The sequence below is a fragment of the Castor canadensis genome, chromosome 5 (genome assembly GCF_047511655.1).
Source record: "Castor canadensis chromosome 5, mCasCan1.hap1v2, whole genome shotgun sequence".
NCBI lineage: Eukaryota > Metazoa > Chordata > Mammalia > Rodentia > Castoridae > Castor > Castor canadensis.
In genome coordinates, this window is record NC_133390.1 from 85,605,351 (window position 1) to 85,626,150 (window position 20,800).

The 20,800-nt window shown below is 43.9% G+C and overlaps 1 protein-coding gene and 1 non-coding gene across 2 annotated transcripts; one reads left to right on the forward strand and one right to left on the reverse strand.

Annotated features, from left to right (window-relative positions):
- Positions 1-4,159: 4,159 nt before the first annotated feature.
- On the reverse strand, positions 4,160-13,849 carry Psmd2 (proteasome 26S subunit ubiquitin receptor, non-ATPase 2). The gene is made up of 21 exons (XM_020175814.2): positions 13,652-13,849; positions 13,159-13,215; positions 12,722-12,886; positions 11,577-11,698; positions 11,196-11,420; positions 10,714-10,872; positions 10,420-10,564; positions 10,183-10,243; positions 9,643-9,789; positions 9,369-9,475; positions 9,073-9,200; positions 8,774-8,861; positions 7,531-7,693; positions 7,308-7,409; positions 6,662-6,807; positions 6,317-6,400; positions 5,860-6,028; positions 5,672-5,766; positions 5,366-5,492; positions 4,659-4,777; positions 4,160-4,500 (listed from the first exon to the last, which is right to left on the reverse strand). The coding sequence occupies exons 1-21, from the start codon at positions 13,784-13,786 to the stop codon at positions 4,318-4,320; spliced, it is 2,727 nt and encodes a 908-aa protein (XP_020031403.2). The 5' UTR covers positions 13,787-13,849; the 3' UTR covers positions 4,160-4,317.
- Positions 13,850-14,618: 769 nt separating this feature from the next.
- LOC141423572 (U6 spliceosomal RNA) lies at positions 14,619-14,722 on the forward strand. Its single transcript, XR_012448417.1, has one exon. It is a non-coding gene; the product is annotated as a U6 spliceosomal RNA (small nuclear RNA).
- Positions 14,723-20,800: the final 6,078 nt, after the last annotated feature.

Genomic DNA, 20,800 nt, shown 5'->3' on the forward strand with positions numbered 1-20,800 from the left:
AACGCTGGTAATTCCAGAGAATCTCCTCCAGAGATTGGGAGGATCCAGACCAGCCCAGGCAAAAAGTTAGTGAGGCTTCATCTCAATAAATAAACTAGGCGTTTGGCCTGTGGCCCCAGCTACTGGAAGACATAGTTAAATAGGTAAGAGGATACAAGTCTGAGGCCAGCCCCAGGAAAAAAAAAACAGGAAGACCCTAACTGAAAAATAAAGCAAAAAAGAGAGGGGCATGGCTCAAGCGGTAGAATGCTTGCCAAGCAAGAGGGAGGCCTAGTTCAAATACCAGTATCTCAGGCTGGAGGTGTGGCTCAAGTGGTAGAGTGCTTGCTAGGAAATACCAGTACCACACACACACACACAAAAAACCTGAAACCAATTCCACACAAGTCTGAGGTGTGTTTTGTTTTGTTTTGTTTGAAGTCAGGGCATCATGCTTGCTAGGCAGGCACTCTTACTGCTTAAGCCACTCCACCAGCCCTCTCTTATGATGGGTATTTTTGAGATAGGGGCTCACAAACTATTTGCCTGGGGCTAGCTTTGAACCGTGATCCTCCTGACCAGCTAGGATTACAGGCATGAGCCACTGGTGTCCAGCAAGTCTGAGCTTTTAGCCACCATACTTTTTCTTACAGTCATAACATTCACTCTGTTGGATTGTAAAGATTACAGGAGTTAATCTCATATGAAAATATTAGAACAGTGCCTAGGTAGCTAGCAAAGGGTCCCTCTCCCTCCCACTGATCTCTTCATCAATGGTGAACCAGTCATTTAGTATATATAATCTATGTGCGCTCACTTAATCGTCACAACCTCCTATGCAGTAGGCTGTGCATTATTCCCACTCCATATGAAGGGTGAAACTCAGAAGTCTTTAACAACTGGCAGCTAGACCTCACTCCAAAGCCCACTTTTCCTGCTATCACAGGCTGCCTCATGACATTCATTACACCTCAGGACTTGGGTGAAGATGGCAATAAAACAGCCTTCAACATCATGCTGTCAAGAAAGTATGGCTATAAACTGGGAACTGGTGGCTCATGCCTATAATCCTAACTACTCAGTTGGCAGAAATCAGGAGAATCTCGGTTCGAGGCCAGCCCAGGCAAACAGTTTGCGAGACCCTATCTCAAAAAAACCCTTCACAAAAAATGGCTGGAGTGGGTCAAGGTGTAGGCCCTGAGTTCAAGCCCCAGAACCCTCACCCACCCCCCGAAAAAAGAAAGTATGACTGCAAGGTAGTCACATTTACCCATGAGAATCCCCTCTCCCAAGTTATCTCTCTGAAGAGAAGTAGGGAGCAGCTCTGAAGAGCAAAATCTACAGTTGTAGAAGGAACGATAGAATGAAAATGAAGATCTAGTGTTTTCCATTACACTTTTCACATGAGTTCTGTAAGTGCTTTCATGTAGTGCTTCCTTCTCCTTTCTCTACTTTTCTCCTAGGGCAACTACTAAATCAAAATAAATTACTGTGTACCCAACAATTAATCCCTCCATCCACCATTCTCTTGAACTCATCAGAACCTGAGTACTACCTAAACCTACATCTTCACCTAGTCGCTACACAGCCCACAGGCATCTCTAATTGTATATGCCCAAATTAGAATTTGTCATCACTCCCTACTCAAAGAGTTCCCCACCTTTCCCCGTAAACAAACATATTGTTACTCATGTATTCTTTACAATTAATTCATAGCACCACCTGATAATCTAGGATTCATCTTATATTCCTTCCCATCCACATACTGCATCTAATCAAGCACCCTATCTTATTGGTGACTGGATCAAAATCAAGTCCTATTGATTTTATCTCAAACAAACTGCTCTCCCCTCCTCTATCTCTCAATTCTACTGCCCTAGTTCAGGCATTCATTTTTCTTGCCTGATCTCCTGCCTCCAGAGTGAGCTTCTTTACCCAGAGGATTGTATCACTTGCCTACTCTCACTCAATGGTCCCCATTGAGAGATAATTCTCAAATTCTTGGCAAAACAAAGCCCTTCTAAATCTGACCTGAGCCCAAATCTACCTCCACTTTTCCCTCATTATATACTTAGCCAAACCAAATTACCCACAGTTTCTGAAAACAAATAGCTTTTCCTCCTTCTTGCCTTTGCTATTCCAAGCCATATCTTACACTCTTTCATCTGAATTAACTCATCTTCCAAGTCTCAGCTTCCTCAAAGTATCCCTAACTGACTCACTCAAGCCATTAGGCCCTATTTCAATGATCCCAGGGTACCTTGTTCACAGCCAGTACAGTACTGATTATAATATACCACAATTGTTTTTATGTGATTACTTTTCCATTACATGAAGTTTTCCTGATAGAACTTTTCTTTGTATCTCCACAAACTAGAATAATGTCGAATATAGAGTAAATTTCCATTAATATTTGCTGACAAATAAAGGACTGAATGTAAAAGGTCAATTTTTTTTTTTTTTTTTTTGGCAGCCTGGGGTTTGAACTCAGGGCCTCACACTTGCTAGGCAGGCACTCTTGCTTGAGCCACTCCACCCAGCTCCTTTTCATTACTTGCCTGAGGCTGGCTTTGAACTATGATCCTCCTGATCTCTTCCTCCTGACTTGCTAGGATTTTAGGCATGAGCCACAGGCATGAAATTTCTTACTCTAAAGCACAATCACAACTTGGGAAAGAATTATTCTTTTATTTTAGTTTACAAATTTTTTTTTTTTTTTTGGTGAAGACTGAACCAAGGGCCTCAAGCATGCTTAGCACTCTACATCTCCAGCACTAATTTATCTCAGTATCACCAACACTATGAAATCAGGTAAGTTACTAGATTCCCATTATACAGTAATGGGATAATCAGATAGCCAAATTAAAGGGGATCAACAACTTAAGCGGTAAGAACACCTGCCTAGCAAGTGTGAGGCCAAGTGCCACCAAAACAAAAAAAGGGGGGGGGGCAACAAGCTTGCTGATACTCAGGGCTTCAACCTTTTACACAGGCTGCCAAATGAGAACAAAAAAAAAGACAATGGGCAAATTCAATCCAAGTTGCTACTGCTTCTCCAGCTAAAAACCCTTGAGTTAGAATGGGCCCCAAAGTCTCCATGGGCTTTGTAGTCAGATAGACTTAAGAGTCCAATCATGGCTTCTTATGCGACCTTGAGCAAGGTACATGAACCTCTCCAAACTATTTCTCACCAAAACATAGGAATATACCTATCTCTGAAAGTTGTTATCAAGTCTCAGAAGCAGGGATAACAGCTATTCTTTCAATATTTATGGAAGACCTATTTAATGTCAGTCAGTTTAGAGCTTAAACTAATACTAAGTGTCGAATAAATGTTAATTATAATTATCTGACAAGACCACATGTTCCCCACCACTACCACTAGCCACAGGGGACCAGACACTAGGTGGCACTGTAACTATACTCATACCAGCTCCATGAGAAACCACTAAAGATCAAGAGTGATTACTGCTGGCTCCAGTGGCTCATGCCTAATCCCAGCTGGTCAAGAGGCAGAGATCAGGAGGATCATAGTTTGATGCCAGCCCCAGGCAAATAGTTTGAGATCCTATCTCAAAGTGGTAGAGCACCAAAATAAAAAAAGACTGATTACATTCCAGGAAGGAGGCCACTCCTCTTTTCCATTTATTGTATTAAGAGGAAGGTCTGGGTCAAGCTTTCTATCTAGTTTCTAGGATAGCCCAGAATTAGACATTAGTGTAATCAGATCTCTCAGATAGCAGCCTTCCAAGAGGTACAGAGAGCAGATCACGGGAGGTAAAGATGGCCCACTCACTCAACACATAAGAGCCAAGTTAGAAAAGAGTGGGGCTGTTCAGGAGATGATGGGCCTAGGTTGGGAGTTGGGGGGCAGTACCCATAGGATCCATAAGCCCTCCATCTGGAAAGTTTTTGTAAGAATTTGTGTAAAAGTTTCTGTATATGCATCTCCTAGAAAGAAGATCTGTTACATTTATCAGCTTCTTAAAGGTTCTAAGAAAATGAAAACAAGATGATTGAGGAGGGGAAGAAGGGAAAGGAGATTTAGTTCCTTCTATTCAGGGTAGCCTCTCTGCTAGCCTAGGAACAGAACTGCTCCAAACAATGCCCTCTCACATCCATTCCACACTCCATTCTAGCCCCAGCCCATGATACCCCACAAAACAGACAGAGAGAGACCTTGGGGATAAAGGTTTTTATTCAACAAAGTTATCTCACCAGTAACAAAAGAACAGAAGGTAACAATTCCCCCCAAAGGTCTGGAGCAGTGTCCACCTTTGACAGCAGGAAGTATGGCCTGCTGATAAATCAGCTGCAGCTCCAGGCCCTACTGGTCACTTAGAGGTCATAGTTGGGGTTCTTCCTAAGGATAACAAAACCTTCCAGAATGGGGGTAACAGGAAGAAATTCCTCAGTGGCCAATTCTGCCCGTTCTCCATGGGCCAACAACACTGGGGTTGTGTGTGTCTGGAACCCTGTGATGGTCTTAGGCTTGCCAGCCTGGCCCACCACATCTACTGCCTATGGAATGAAAAAATTGAGATGAAGGAATTCCAGAAGGGAGAGAAGCAACACCCCCCACCCCATCACTACCCAAACCAATTTCAGAGAACCAAGATTTTATGTTAATTCAAGTTCTACAATTCAGCCTGAGCCCTCCCCTCTACTCAACCCCTTACCTGGCCCACGCGGACAGACACTGGCAATGGCCGAAGCTCCTCATCGAATGTAACCAGCATTCGGGGCTGCATGGCAGCCACCAGTCCATACAATACATAGTGTGATTTGCCTAAAATGACTAAGGGAAGCATGCAGGACAAATGGTTAGGCAACAGTACAGGGCTGGCCTAAACCTTGGGGAACTTCCCTCGTCCTACCTAATCTATTAACACCAGTCCTGAACCCACATTCCTCTCCTCATACTACCCTACTACTAACCCAAGATGCCCCAACCTCCCTTTGCCCATAACCCTCCGATTGGAAAATAACTTTTCCCAGTCATTAAGTCAGGAAGATGTGAATTTAAATCTTGCCAGTTGTGCTTATAAGCAATATGATCTTCGACAAGTAACTCAATCTCTTTAGGGATTAGCCCACTGTCTGGGCCAGATCAAAAGTATAGGTGGTGACACTCTCTTGGGACCCCTCCCAGGTCTGGGAGCTCTAGTCTTTGCTACTTTTCTATCTCGATAAACTTTCCCACTTTACTCACAGAAAAAAGAAAAAATAGGTGGCGAAAATCTCATGAGGCCCACTACAGGCCCAAAGAATCTAGAGTAATATAGAGCTAATTTGGGGTCTTGACCCTGAATTACCAAGGTGGCCCTGACAGGAGTAGAGACAGAGTACAATGTGCCGTAACATGGTATTTCAGATAAGAACTCACTGTTGCGAACATCCAGGAAAGAGACAAGCACAGTGAGCAGCCCAGCCACTGCCACTTGACTCATAAGCTGCCGATCACTGTGGTAGGGACAGAGAGTAAGTGTGCCCTTCCCTAAATGTGTGAGGCCCTGAAAAAAACAGAGGGAAGTAGAGGTGGGAAGAAATGGAGGAGACATCACCCAACCCAGGCAAACAACTCCCAAATCCCACAACCGCTCATATCTTTCCTCCCAGGCCAAGGCTACATGTCCCTATTCTGTCACCACACATACTCCCCTTGGCACATTTTAAGAGTTCTATTCTTTACCTGTGCCAAGCGCACCATGAAGAGGTTGTTAGGGTCCTTGGCATGATATTGGGCTAACTGGCGCAGCATTGCAGCCAGACGGGCATTATTGGTACCTAGAAATATTAAGCATTACAAAGGCTTTTTAAAAAAAAAGACCTCAAGTCTTCCTCCAGTCTGCTTAAGATCATTTACTGCCTGATACTCACCACTGCCCACCATGCCCATGGCAAAGATGGAGTTATAGGAAACTTCTGGATCAGCATCATGCGAGAATTTGCTTAGCGTATCCAGGATGTTGAGTCGTGGATTTGAAACAGAAATTAGGGCCAATGCTAAAGGTACAGCCCGCCGGAGTGTAGGCTCCCCATATCTTAGCTGGTGACAAAAGAAAGTAACAGTACAGTACAAAGCCATAAAAAACAAGTTCAACTACAGGAATGGACTGATGGGTAAAAAGGGCCTTAACTTTTCTAGCACAGCCAAAAGACCTCTTCTCCACTAAGAAAATCCCTAAAGTCTCCTCCAGGGAATCATAGGCCATCAAAATTAGTATATTCCAGAGATGAGGGTAAAGCTCAGTGGTAAAACACTTTGCCTAGCATGCACAAACATCCTCAGCCCTGAAAGAAAAAGTATATTCCAATCTTTTCCCATGCTACTCACCAAATGGCCAAAGGTTCGCAGTGCCATCTCTGCACCAATCTCTTCCCCCATAGCAATAAGAGCAATCCCCAGAACAGCCACTCCCTGCAATTGAAGAGGCAGCAGAACTCACTTATTTTCAGGAACAAAAAGCAGCCACCCTTGACTCAAGACCCATCTAACAAGAAAAGCCATCCTGTAGGGGAACACCCTTACCAATCATGAACAGAACCCAGCCTCTTTGCCATTTGAATACATGACAGTATCATACCCAGAGAAGCTCTAAAACAAAGCCAAACCAACCTCCCGTTTCCCTACATGCTTATCTTTTCTCAGAGCCTCCCTGAGAGTGCCTGCCCCCATAACCTGATGTGCTCCCATGTCAGCAGGGGCTTCCTTCTTGTCCTTATCCTTCTTTTCCTTCTTGTCTTTGTCTTCCTCCTTTTCCTTGGAATCAAAGTGCTCACTACAAATGTGGAGCAGCTGCTGCACCTTCAACACATTCCCAGAACCTACGGCAGTGCCAGAAGAGTAAGAAGAGATAGCATGAGAAGGCACCAAGAAAAAGCCCTGAAGAATCTAAGGCAGATCAGAATGAAAGACAAAGGAGAAATAATCCCCTCCCCCGACCCCCACAAAAAAGACCAAGGCAAGGCTGAGAACATGGCTCAAGTGGTAGAATGTCTGCTTAGCAAGTGCCAAAGCCCTGAGTTCAACTCCCAGTACCACCAGAAAACAACCACACCAGGCACCAGTGGCTCACACCTGTAATCCTAGCTACTCAGAAGCAGAAATCAGGAGGATCACAGTTCGAAGCCAGCTGGGCAATTAGTTTGCAAGAGATCCTATCTCGAAAAGACTATTCACAAAAAAGGGCTGGTGGAGTGGCTCAAGGTATAGGCCCTCAGTTCAAACCCCAGAAGCACAAAAAAAAAAAAAAAAAAAAAAAAAAAAAGGACCAAGAGAGAAGCGGAGTCACTGTGGAAACAAGACAGTAACAACAGAAACAGACCTGCATAGGCACACACATCCACCAGTGTGTTGGCAAAACTTCGGAATGGCTCTGACACAACCTCTAGTGCAGCCAGGATTGCCTCGATGGCTTCACCTTTCCCTGTAGGATAGATCTAAGAGGTCAGAGGACACTTGCTTTCATCCAGCTCAGCCTGACACATAAACCCTCCCTACTGTATCTAATTACTGTCAGCCCTTTGACAAAACAACCATTCCCTCACCCAGGTGGTTGAGGCCCAGGCCAAGAGGAAGCCAACGGGCATAGGTGTCTTTGAGCTCAGTCTCTGACTTCTCCATAATTGTCTGAAGGATGGTGGAAGTGACATCTCCATTGCAGGACCCCACTGCTATCATTCCACAGGCTAGAGCAGTCACACCTGCCACCTAGAAATAAGAAAATCAGTATTACACACACAACAAGATATTAAAATACTTACTAACTTTGATTCAAGTTAGCTGTTTCTTCCAGTCCACTGTAAGACATCCTCCCTAACCACACTGGACAATAATCACTTTCTGATAGTAGGTTAAAATAAACAGCAACAGTGACCATTCCTTCACTAAGTATTTACTATATGCTGGCAACTGTGCCAACTACTTTGCATACTCACTACTGCACAAAATAGCTCCTGCTATTACTGCTATTAATGAGAACTATGAGGCCTAAAGAGTTTGAGTTACTTGTCTAAGATCACTTATTGTTCATAAGCAGAAGTATCCAGATTTGAACTCAGATCTTTGACTTTAAAACCTCCACTTTTAGCCACCACATTGTATTTATCTGTCAGTAAAGTGACTCTACATAATTAAGAAAATTAAAGGTTGACCAATGACTAAACCTAAGTGAGAATCATAGCTATAGTTTAGATCTAGAATGTCCCCCAAAAAGGCCCATGTTTTAAAAGGATTGGTTTCCAGGAAACTTAGAAACTAAGAGGTGGGGCACAATGGGAGAGCTTTAGGTAACTGGGCAAGTGCCCAAGTGGGACCCCAGCCCCTTTTTACTGTTTCCTAGTTTTGCTCTGCCATATGCTTTTGCCATGATGTGCTGCTTCGCCCAAAACCAATGGGTTCACCTGATTATGGAAGGGAATCTCCAAAACTCTGAGCCAAGGCAAACCTTTTCTATTTATAAGTTTATCTCATTATCTTGACTAACAAAATCAGCAACACCAGACTGCATTAAGTTACTCTTCCTTGTAGTTCAAGTAGTTCCTTGAGAACCCCAAGGGCTGAACTAAATATCAAAATGTTAATTCTTTAGTTTCAACACCAAGCCTCAATTGGGCTTGAAATTTCAGTTCTAAATGATTTCACTGAGGTGACCCATAGCCGAAAACACACATGTGCACCCGTATACACACACACACACACACACACAAACTTCTTTTCATTATGTATCCATCAACAGTAACTTAAAGCACCTTCTCTACCTACTGTAAATGACCAATAGTCTCTACTCACCTCCATGCTGGACTTGGAATCTCCCATCACAGGCAGCAGCAGGGTTAGAACATCTTCGCGATTTGAGCCAGCATAGGCTAAGCCTAGTCTGCAAAAGCCAGGGAAAGACATTACCCAACACATCCAAGAATGGAGCAAGAAAGAAACAGGAAGAGGACTAGTCATTCATTATGCCAACAAACATCAAGAGCCAAATACTCAATAGCATGCATGGTGGTAGTCACTGGTGGAAAAGGGCCCAGTTCCTATTCCCCAGAGCTTATAGGCTGAGCATTAATCAAGAAAGTGAGAAGCCTTACCCAAAGATGGAACCAAGTCTCATGGTGTTGCTGTTATGGAGAACATAGTCTGAAAGCAGTGCCAGGGCAGGGTCACACTCATTCCGGACCCCAGAGTTCACAATACCACAGGCAAGGAGAGCTCCTGACTGCAAAAAGTGAGCAGACTCTTTACTCAGGATGCAGCATAGGCATCCTGTAGCACCTGCCTTAACTGGAGTGAAAAACTGGATATGCCTCAGTCACAGGGAGGCACAACCAGGCACTAGAACAAGGGAAGAGGAAGTCTCCAATGAGTAAACTGTTCCCAGACCAACCTTGATGTAGTCCTCAGAGGAGTACAGGTACTTGTCAATCTGGGTGAGGCCTCCATCCACATCCCATAGCAGAATCATACCAAGGGATGCAGCTGCACTCAACATTCCTGTACCAACGAAGAATCTATCAGCCTTAAAAGGCCTATCCTGTGGATATTGCTATAAAGAGGTCCCCAAGGAACTGTACTGCAGCTCCTGTGTCAAGTGACATGACTATAAGAGGATAAAAAGAGTGACTGAAGAACACAAAGGTAAAGTAGTAACAGAATTATACCATGGTCCTTGTTCTTGTAAAGCCATTTGTTGCCATCATCAGTCAGCAGTTTGTCCTGGCCAAAGGCTGCATTCACAAAGCCATTCACAAAAGAGGAGGCCAGGTTCATTCGGGCAGAGTCCACCTGAGAGCCACTTCCTCCAAACCCTGCACAAAAGGGAGAGGAAAGGAAAGAAGCCTTAGAAAAGGACAAGAATACAGAACCATCTCTGGTTCTGAGGTGGCCCCTTAGGATCCTCTATCCATGCCCCAAACAGTGACCTAGAGAAAAGTTCACCCTTTGTACAATTTATTAATTGTAATAAAAAAAAAAACAGGACTGAGGGCATGGCTCAAGTAGTAGAGCACCTGCTTAGCAAGCACAAAACTCTGAGTTCAACCCCCAGTACTGATAAATAAACAAACATTTTTAAAAAGCAAGAAAAGATTAATGGGAATTCTGAGCTCTTTAGGATAAGCCAGTTGTCCAACTCATGATTCCCAATACAAGCAGAACAATTAACAATCTTCTAATTCCCACACACGGAGAGGGTTACTTACTGTTGTTCTCTAAGTGGGTTTTGTAGATGTCATCAGGTACCTTGGGCTCCATGATGTCCAGCTGAAGAGAAGCCAAAGGTCACAACTGTTCCCCCAGTATTCCCCTGGCTGTCCCTCTGCTATCTCACTGAATAGCAATTCTCACCAGGGAGAGTCTAGTGAGAGGTATTAGTCAGGGAGGTAAAATGACAAGTAGAACTACAACCCAAAAGCCTTGATGGAAAGGGGCAGTCTCACCTCCCGGGCTAAAGCCAAGAAGTTGCTATTGAGCTGTACATTGGACATGATTTCTGTCAGGTCCTCATACTCCTCTACATCTTCACTCAGTTCCAAGAACACTCCATGCCGGCCTAGCATGAATGCCATCTGCTTCTGTACCACCCTGTGGGAGAAAGCCATCACACCTGCTTACCCTCACCACTAAGGGCACACAGAAAAGCCCCTCATCCCTAACCAGAAAATACAAGCTCTTCATGTAAATGCCCCATGTACAAGCTTATCTCTTCCTCTGCCAATTTCTTCCCTACATACACATCCTTGCAGGAGGTGAAGATGTCCTCTACCAGTTCCATGTCATTGAGCATCAATGCCAACCTCAGAGCTTCAGGGAAACGGCTAAACTTTCGGAACACACCCAAGGCACAACGCAGGAGGGCAGAGTTCTCAGGCTCTGGCACGTAGTTCACACAACTACAAAGGTAGAGATAATGAAGAATTTACAAAGTACCAGACGTTCACTTACCTCACTTAATTCACTTACCCCAAATAAAAAGGGGGAAAAAAAAAAAAGAACCAAATAAATACTGAATTCTTACTATATACCAAGCCCTAGGCTAGATGCTAAGACTACTAAGGAAAAACAAAGTCTCCATCCTCAAGAAATTCGTGGACATTAGCAAATTAGAGCCTGATATGACCCTTGAAACAGATGTGATAGGAGAATAAAGGAGGCACAAATAAAGAGAAATACTAAGGAAGACAGGCCTGCCACCCACTCTACCATGCTTACTCACCTGGTGAGATAGAGGCAGACCTTTGCATATGCATTCTCATCGATGTCCTTCTCCAGCATATCTACCTGCTCGATTTCCATGAGCAGATCACAAGCTTCATGCTCTGCATTGTGGGCCATGTTGTAGGGGACAATTTCCTTCACCAAGGTAAGCAGTGGCTCCCGCTGTGCTTTCTCTGCATCATCCAGCTCCTGCCACTCCTTAGCCACTTCTCCTGCCAGATGCCTATGGGTAGGCACAGACAATTAAGGGAGCACAGTTCTAGGGGAACCAGTTCCTTAGAGGGCAAGAAATTAAGTATCTGGGACAGTTGGTACTCCAAGGCAGAACTCAGAATTACGCCTCAGTCACCTTCAGATTCCCAAGAAGAAAAGATCTTACCTGACATACTCATGACCCCACGATGCCAGTTCCTCCTGGGAGCCTACTAGCCGATACTTGAGGCACTCACGCTCCCCGCTCATGGTCATGGCCAAAACAGAGATGATGTCAGCAGCAAAACGCTATAAAGAAACCAGTACTTTAAAGTCAAACCCAAAAGTCCAAGGTAAGGGGAGTATAACATTATGACACCAAGATTACTGTTCTCCCAAATTAACTATTCACTATTTACCAGTTTGTGTACTAAAAATCTCCATGCTACCTAAGCTAAGTCTCAAAATAACTTTTTTTTTTTGTAGTGAAAGTGATAGCAAAGCTTGTTAAGAAAAGAATACATTTTCAACAGACTGAAAATGGGTCATCTCTAAGATGAGAATAACAATATTAAAGTTCATTAGAATCAAAACACTTTCAGGGGTGAAAGTGGGTCTTCTCAGAAAGAGGTCAAAAATAACCAGTATCTCCTTTTTAAGCCAACACAGCTAAAGGGTGATAAATGAGGGGGAAAGAAAAGAAAGCAGGAGACTCCAAATATTATCTTATTATTTTAGGAGACAGGGTCTCGCTATTTTGCCCAGGTTGGCCCTAAATTCCTGGGCTCAGGAAATCCTGCAACTAGGGGTGCACTACCATGCCCAACATGAATTTAATTTTAATGGCAACTATAAGCTATTAAAAGACATTAATCAAAAAAAAGAGCCATAATCAAGACATCACTATAGCTGCTAAATGAAAGACAATTATATAGCAAATCAAGAATAAAAGCAAGACCAGCGAGGAGGCTGCTGCAGTAATCCAGGTGAGAACTGAACATCTCCAGATTATAGTGATAACAAGAGGGAGAAAAGTGATTGAACTGGGGTATATTTTGGAGAGAAAAGAAATGAACGTACATGGGACAGAAGAAAAAATTCCAGGTTAAATGTAAGTTAGAAACAAATCATGCTAAGGAAATCCCAAGGCCCAAAATAAAACGACAGAAACATCTTCTCAAGAGCTGATCCTCCTTTCAGCTCTTTTCGAGGCATTTTGACTGTGACGATCTCTTCTATTAGATAAGGTACTAGGTCTATCAGGCTTCCACAGTGACTTACATGAAAAGGGATTTCTCAACTAGATCTCCACCATTTCTGAAATAGTTTTACCTTATTCTCCCCAGGAGCCATGTTCTCATAGATTTCCTTCAGTTTGCCATAGTGTGGACGCAGAAATTTGAGAGGCTTGGGCACTGAAGTCATAGAAGTTGTAGAAGAACGAATCTGTCTTCGAAGTTCCTCCAGGGCTGGTCGATACAAGGACGTGTCCTTCTCCTATTTAGGAGATATTAGGACTCAGACAAAAAAGAGTCACAGGCCTCCAAGTCGTAACACAGAGATACTTAACCAATACTTTCCCCCAAAACACAACTGTGTCTCATCTGTGATTCCCCAACCCCACACATGCACATCACCTGGTACAAAAACAAATGACCCAATTCAAATATTCTTTGTAACTCTACCCCACCACATCATCATCATCCAGACCCTAAAACACAGCTCATCTCACGTAGGAGCTGTCACCCCAGGTAAGCATCATGACTCACCCCCAGTCGTTCCACAAGCATCTCCAGTTCATCTTGAAGTTGCTTGTCCTCCTCAGACTGGGGAATTGGGAGAGGAAGCTCGTCAAGAGAAGGAATCCCAATCACATTCACCCTGGGGTAGGTGGAGAGTGCGCTTGCCTCCTTAAGGAGGGGCCAGGTGGACAAGGAAAGGAAGTGGCAATGGGAAGCCTTGTTGGAAAGGCCACCTAGCTTCTGGGCCAGGCTCCACCTGAACGCCGGTCTAGAAAGTGAGGATGACAATGACCCGCCGGCGTCCACCTCGTGAGATGGTGGTAAGAGTTGATGGGGGCAGCGCAGGTGACAGCGCGGAATGGAGAGTGATGGGAGTAGAGAAGGTCGGTACGGGGAGCCCGGGGGTCGCCCCATACACTCTCTCGGATGCTGTAGGGTCATTGGGAGTCGGGCCCGAGGCCTGCAAGGCCGCCGTGACTCAGCCCGTGGCCTTCTCCGCCGGCCCCCAGCCGCGCCTCACCAGCTCCTGCTCTTTGTCCTTGTCCCCGGCATCCCGCCGCTCCTTGCCACTCGACTTCTCGTCCGCGCCGCTGGGGGCTGTCGCTGGGGGCTGCTGAGGCTGCAGCGGCGCCTTGTCCCGACCACTCTCCTCCATCTCGGCAGCCACTGCCGGCCGCTGCGCCCGCGCACTCACACTTACACCGCCCCTTTTCCCAGATGGCCTCGCGCGTGGTCCGTAAACCCCTCCTCCAGACCCTGCCCACCACCGGAAACGCTCCCCCTCCGCTGCGCCCTGGGAGTCCCGCCCCCGAACTCTAGCTTTCGGAGGCCAGGCGGAAACTACAATTCCCGCGAGCCATCAGAGTCTTCCGTGTCGGTCGCGCGAGGAGTTGCTGTAGTGGGCTGCTTGCTGTAGCGGAAGAGGGGCTGGGGAGCTGGGATGCGAGAAGCTTTCCTCGCCTGCAGGTTTCCTCGCAGGACTGTGACTAGAACCCACGGAAACACCTCACTTGATTGCATGGTGCGACAAACGGAACAGATTCTTGAAATCCAGGACGCTCAATTGCGGTCTGTGTAATCTACATTAGCCCCACACCACTGTGGAATAGCAACCTCATTCCGTCTCCCCCGCCAAGTGCAGGACAGGGCCCTGATGTTTCCGTGAGGGTATGGATGCCACCTCCAATCTTTCTGTACCCAGGTGGAGTACAGTCTATAAAGTAAGCCTTATGCTCCGGTACCAAGTACTGGAGCTAAAAGGACAAGACAAGGTCGTTGCCCTCACTTGTCTTTTGGTCTTCCTTTCTCCCTGTGATGTCTTAGAAAGGGAGTGACTGACATGCTTTATGTCAAGGCTGTGTGTGTGTGTGTGTGTAGGTGACAAAAGAAGGAATTCTTCACATGGTGTGAACACTCAGCATTTGGCCTGATTTTATTGGTTCTAACACATTAAAGAATGCAAAAAGTGTTCGTTAAAAAAACATCTCGTGCTTGCTTCGGCAGCACATATACTAAAATTGGAACGATACAGAGATTAGCATGGCCCCTGCTCAAGGATGACACGAAAATTCGTGAAGCGTTCCATAAATTAAAAAAAAAAATCTCAGGATGAAAGTATAGTTCAAACGTCAGAGCTCTTGCCTAGCAAGTGGGAGGCCCTGAGTTCAAATTCCAGTACAACTAAAAAAAAGAAAAGAAATTCAACACAGCATAGTTAGCCCTGAATGAATGTTGACTAAATGTTTGTATAGATATAAATGTAAAGTTCTGACTTATAAAACCTACTGCACTTTTTCCATTCAGTGCTTGAATTCTAGGGATAACCCTTCATTTCCATTGCCAATGACTCCCCCAACCCTGGTCTTCAGACAGAAGTTGGACAGTCCATACCTCTTCTGCCTATTCTACCTCCACCTTCAGGATGTCCATACATTTTCATGTTTTCTTCCGCCATCTGTAGAGGGATTCTCCCCAAATCTCTTTCTCCATGACTGCCTTCTCTTAGATCTCAGATATGTGGTTGCACATACTAGTCACATCCCAACCCCCAGTACCTTGGAATGGCTGACGTGGATGTTGTGGCATTAAGCACAGCCTGTTAGCCAGCTGGTGACTCCAGCTGAAGAGTATCTGAAGAATTGTGAGGCCGTTTCAGCCTTTTTGTCTATTTAAGATATTTCAAAATAAGTAGGGAAGGTAGGATAATACAAGCTTTAGAAACAGACAGATCTGATATTAAAATAAATTCTGACATTTAGCAGCTGTGAGATGGGTAGAATATCTAACCTCTCTCCGCCTGGTTTCTGCCTGTGTGAAATATAATAAAACATTTCTGTCACAAGTTGTTTTGAGAATGAAATGAGACAATATGTAAGGTGCCTAACTAGATGCCTGTCACCTAGAAAGGAGGAGTTGCCTTCTTATTTCCCAGATACCTTAAATCTACTGGGCTGAGTTAAACCTGTGGATCCCCTTCTCCCACCTTCAAGCACTCAAACTTCCAAGCCTCTCTAGCCAAATGCAGATGTCTGAGTTATTTGCAACGCTCCTTGATAAATTGATGTCCTGCCTCAAGCTTCATTTCAGCCAAACTACCCTCCCAGGAGCACTTCTGCCTACCATTTGGTCAAACTCACAGCCTTCTGGCCAAATTGATGTCTAATCAGAGACCAACCCATTATTTGCCCCTTCCTACCTCCTTTCCTTGGATTGTACCCATAAGCCTGCCATGCTGCCCCAAACATGGCCTGAGCTGTAGAGCTACACATTTTATGGATGGCTCTACTCATCTGAGAACTATTCAACTCAAATCCATCACTTTTTTTTTGATACTGGGGTTTGAACTCTGGGCCTCATGCTTGTTGGCCAGGCACTGTACCACTTAGGCCACTCCACCAATCCTTTTTGTGTTGGGTTTTTTCAAGATAGGGTCTTGCAAAGTATTTGCCAAGGACTGGCTTCAAACCGGAATCCTTCTGATCTCTGCCTCCTGAATAGCTAGGATTACAGGCGTGAGCCACCAGGACCTGTCTCAAATCCATCACTTATATAACACCGTAAGTGCTCCTGGCAGCATACAGCATTATACTGTTTCGAGTGGGTTGCCACTTTCTTTGTGTGATATTTTTCAAACAGCCAGACTACTTTGTGACACGTCTGTTAACTCCCAGAACTGACAACTGATGCTACAATCCCATCTTTTCAACCATTCTATTACTACTACCTTCTCCAGACTCTCATCCCCTAATTATGTCCCTTTCATTTACCCCTTTCTGATCATCCTAAACATTTCACATTTCTGAACATGCCCTTCCCTTTCAAACTGATTGGGCTTTTCACATTGCTATTTCTTATGTATGGAATGCCCTTCACTGTTTTCAGCTAGTAAATACTCCCATCCTTTGATGGAAGCTCAAGCTCAATGTCACTTATCTAAGATGCTTTTCCAACCCTACCTGTTAATTTTTTTCCTGCGCACCTACCATACTTGGAACATACATATCCCTTTCTATTCTCTGAGCTCCCAGAAGACAAGGAAGTGTCTTATTCATCTTTGTACTCCTTGTACTCAGCCTAATACCTGGCTTGTGATAGACCTTGACAAATACTTGCATTCGGGTCATCTTTGTGTATAACAATAATCCCTTTGGGGCTGTCTTTGGAGCCCAGAGCTGGAAATTGGAAAAATATGAGGAGTCTCCATTTTCGAACCATAAGCCCACTGAATCTGTGCTTATTTTTATGAGGGACTGTCTTCCAGCCTGATATTTTCAGAATGCTACCAAGGGTAGTATCCTGTTTCTTGGCATATTGCCTTGTGGATGGGAATTAGATCAATTCCCAGATCAGGAGTTAAGCATTCCCAATGGGATAGTATAGGAGATGGCAGTTTACCAATCATTTCTATTGTTTGTCTATCTAGGAGCACAATTCTTTAGTTCCCTTTCTGCTTCAATATAATAGAACATGTCAGAGATACATATCCATCAGCCTGACAGGGTTATTGTCACCTGATGTTCACTTTGCCTTACCTCAGGAACCAAGCACCTGCAGCGTGCTCAACAAACAGGTGCTATCTGGTTTAACTTCAGCTCAACGTGTGCATAAGTTTCCAGCAGCTGCTTGGCCCAGGGAAGCTTGCATGGATATGCAGCTGCTGCTGGTGATGGTCCCACTCTGAAGCATGATGAATTTGTCCAGAAGATAGATGCCTGTGTGTATCTAAACTCTGTCATGACTTAGAAGACTATCTGGTGATTAAGAACATCTGAAAAACCCCTTGTTCCTTCCTATTATTGCTTATACTCTCTCTACAACAAAGTTGGAGATAGGGGCAGAATAGTTTCTGCTGGGTATTGAGGGGGGGAGCGGGAGGGGGTGGAGTGGGTGGTAAGGGAGGGGGTGGGGGCAGGGGGGAGAAATAAACCAAGCCTTGTATGCACATATGAATAATAAAAGAAAAATGAAAAAAAAAAAAAAGAATGGAAGGAAGGAAAAAAAAAAAAGAACTGTTTTTCCCTTCAGTTATTTTTGCTTCATATTTTGATCATCTGCATTACTTGTACATATGTTTATAATTATCCTACCTTATACTGAAATTTTTATTAACATTTAATGTCTTTGTTTCTTGTAACCCCTCTTCATTTAAAGTCTGCTTTGTCTGATGTTGGCTCAGCCACACCCGCTTTGTATTTGCTTACTGCTTTGTTTGCCTGGAATATCTCTTCCCTTTCTTTCCACTGTGGTCTTTAGATCTAAAGTGATTCTGGTGTAGACAGCATATAGATGGAATGTGTATTTTTATCTGCTATACCAATTCTGTCTTTTGATTGGAAAGTTTAAACAATTATTGATGAAAGGGACTTCTGTCATTTACTGTGTATTTTCTATACAGCTTATAGTTTTTAATCTCTCATTTCCTGGATTACTGTTGTCCTTTGCACACATAGTTAGGGTTTTTTTTTTTTTTTGGTAGTGAACTGTTTAAATTTCTTTTTCATTTCTTACTATGTATTTTCTGCAGCTATTTTCTTTGTAACAATTTTAACACTAATTTGAATTTATACAGCATAACTTGAATAACTGTGTTCCTTTATTATTTATTTATTTATTTATTTTTTATTTTATTATTCATATGTGCATACAAGGCTTGGGTCATTTCTCCCCCCTGCCCCCACCCCCTCCCTTACCACCCACTCCGCCCCCTCCCTCTCCCTCTTACCCCCTCAATACCCAGCAGAAACTGTTCTGCCCTTGTCTCTAGTTTTGTTGAAGAGAGAATATGAGCAATAATGGGAGGGAACAAGGGTTTTTGCTGGTTGAGATAAGGATAGCTATGCAGGGAGTTGACTCACATTGATTTCCTGTGCGTGGGTGTTACCTTCTAGGTTAATTCTTTTTGATCTCACCTTTTCTCTTAACTGTGCTCCTTTAAAGGTCCCCATCTCTTTCAGTTGTTTATTATGTCACAAGATTCCATTGTTATATGTTGTGTGTGCCAAAACAAACTATTCATTAGTTTAAATGCATTTTTCCTATGTAGACAATAAAATGTGTACTTACAAACCAAAGTTAAAATAAAAAAAAAAAAAAAAAAAAAAGAACATCTGAGTTCCAAACCTTACTTTAATGCAATCTTGTCTGACATTGGAATTACTATAAGTCTTTTCCTTAGTTTTCCCCCTTATAGAGACTAATAAAAACCTCCTTATAAATTGTGGACAGTTAATGAGGTGATATTTTAGAACAGGCTTAAGCAAAATATGGATTCATGAAATGAAAACTGGTAATTTTTTTATTTGGCATTAATCCTTTTGCAAATCTGAACTTTTAATGCCATATTAGCCGATTGGCCTCTCCCCTCAGTACAACGGGTTGCTAACATTCTAAATCTCATCTACCGTACAACATCCAAAATCACAAGCTATCCATTTAATATATATTTGGATTCTGGAATTGGCTAACCCATTAATTCACTTCTATCTAACTATCTGTCTGTCTAGTGCTGAGATTGAATCGGGGTCTTGTGCATGCTAGGCAAATGTTCTACCACTTGGCTACATCCCCAGTCCTTTTTTACTTTATTTTGAGACAGAGTCTCACTAAATTGCACAGGCTGGCCTCAAACTGATGATTCTCCTGCCTTAGCTCCCCATGTAGGTAGGATTACAGGCAAGGACCACCATGACAGCTTAAATTCACTTTGTAAAGCATTAATGCTAAAATGATCCTCAGAGATCAATTTACCCAATCCACTTATTTTACAGACTTCTGAGGATACTGAGACCTAAAGAGAGGACGAGCCATGCCTAGCGTCACATAGCTAGGGAATAGCTGAGCAAGAGCAAGAACCTGGTCTTCAGAAGTGATGGCTCTTTTCTTTCCTCCCTGGAGTTGTGCTCTTAGAGGCTTAGCACATGTGTTCTCCTGGCCATGGAAGTACAAAGAACACTTTGGTCTTTTCTGAGTATAGATGCTCCTCTTGGTGAGCAGCCAGTACTTGCAGGTAATGTAATATGGCCCTATAGACTGCTCTTTCTGAGGACAGTCTGGTCCCCTGAGAAGCTCAGGCAGGATAATACAGTCTGTGCAGCACACTCTAGTGACATCACTGAAGGGTTAGGGATCCCAAGAGTAATTATGACAGGCCCACGCTCTTCCCCTCCCAAACCTGACAAACTCACCCCTACCTCTTCCTTGGGGAGCACTGAGCTTTAGAGAAAAGTTAGACTGGACTCATTCCACTGTTTTGCTGAAGTTTTCATATTACACATGAAGAAACTGAGGATCACAGAGGTTTAGGGAACAAGTTCAAGCTCACACAATTATCAGTCTGTCAATTTCAATCTGGGTCTCTGACTATAGCAAAGTGGTTACAGTTAGATCTATAAAATGGAAACCAGAGCAATTGGAGAATTCAGCTGCTATGAGGATTAGGTGAGCACATGAAGGTAAAAGTGAAAGAGAAGAGTCACCTAAGGGAAGAAACTGTCTTATTCATCTTGGTATCCTCAGTGTCTGACACATTACTAGTGATCAATAAATTTTTGAAAAGTAAATCTATGAATGTATAAATTAGTAAATGGATAAATGAATAAAGAAATGAGCCACCTAGCACAGGTACCTGGAACACAAGAGGTATTTGATAAACATTTCTCTTCCCTCCCTCGCTGTGGATTGCAGAGGACATATTTGCAATCTCTGTGCCTGGCACTTGGTAGGCCTCGATGAGTGTGTGCAGGTGGAATGACTGACTGGCTCTCAGGAGTTCTGAGCTTTTGAGACTATGAGAAATGTACAGTCAGAGGCTAGTGCTCTGAGATTCAGGCCCTTGGCCAGGACTTCCCACCACTGCAGTGTAAGGACCACCAATCTTTCAAGCTGATCTAATCCTATACGGATAGGCCAGCTGCATGCACCAGTGGAGGGGAGCTGCAAATCCTTTCAGCTATACAGCAGAAAATGAACTCTGCCCAGCCAGACTCAACTGCATCCCATTCCTCCACTCTGCCCCTTTCTCTGTCTTCTCGGAGCTTCAAACAGTCCCCTGGATCTGATGAGTGAGTAAATGAGTGTCTGGAAGAATGCCTGGCACACGGTAGTTGTTTGATAAATATTGGTGAGATGAGTAAATGAATATATGAAGAAAGGACTGAAGGAAGAGACAGGC

Excerpts from the sequence above, each read along its gene's own strand:
- Psmd2 (XM_020175814.2), bottom strand. The coding sequence starts at position 13,786 with ATGGAGGAGAGTGGTCGGGACAAGGCGCCGCTGCAGCCTCAGCAGCCC. Across the intron at positions 8,862-9,072 it reads AGACTTGGTTCCATCTTTGG|ACTAGGCTTAGCCTATGCTG; the intron begins GTAAGGCTTCTC and ends TGGCTTTTGCAG. Across the intron at positions 5,493-5,671 it reads TCATGGTGCGCTTGGCACAG|GGCCTCACACATTTAGGGAA; the intron begins GTAAAGAATAGA and ends TGTTTTTTTCAG.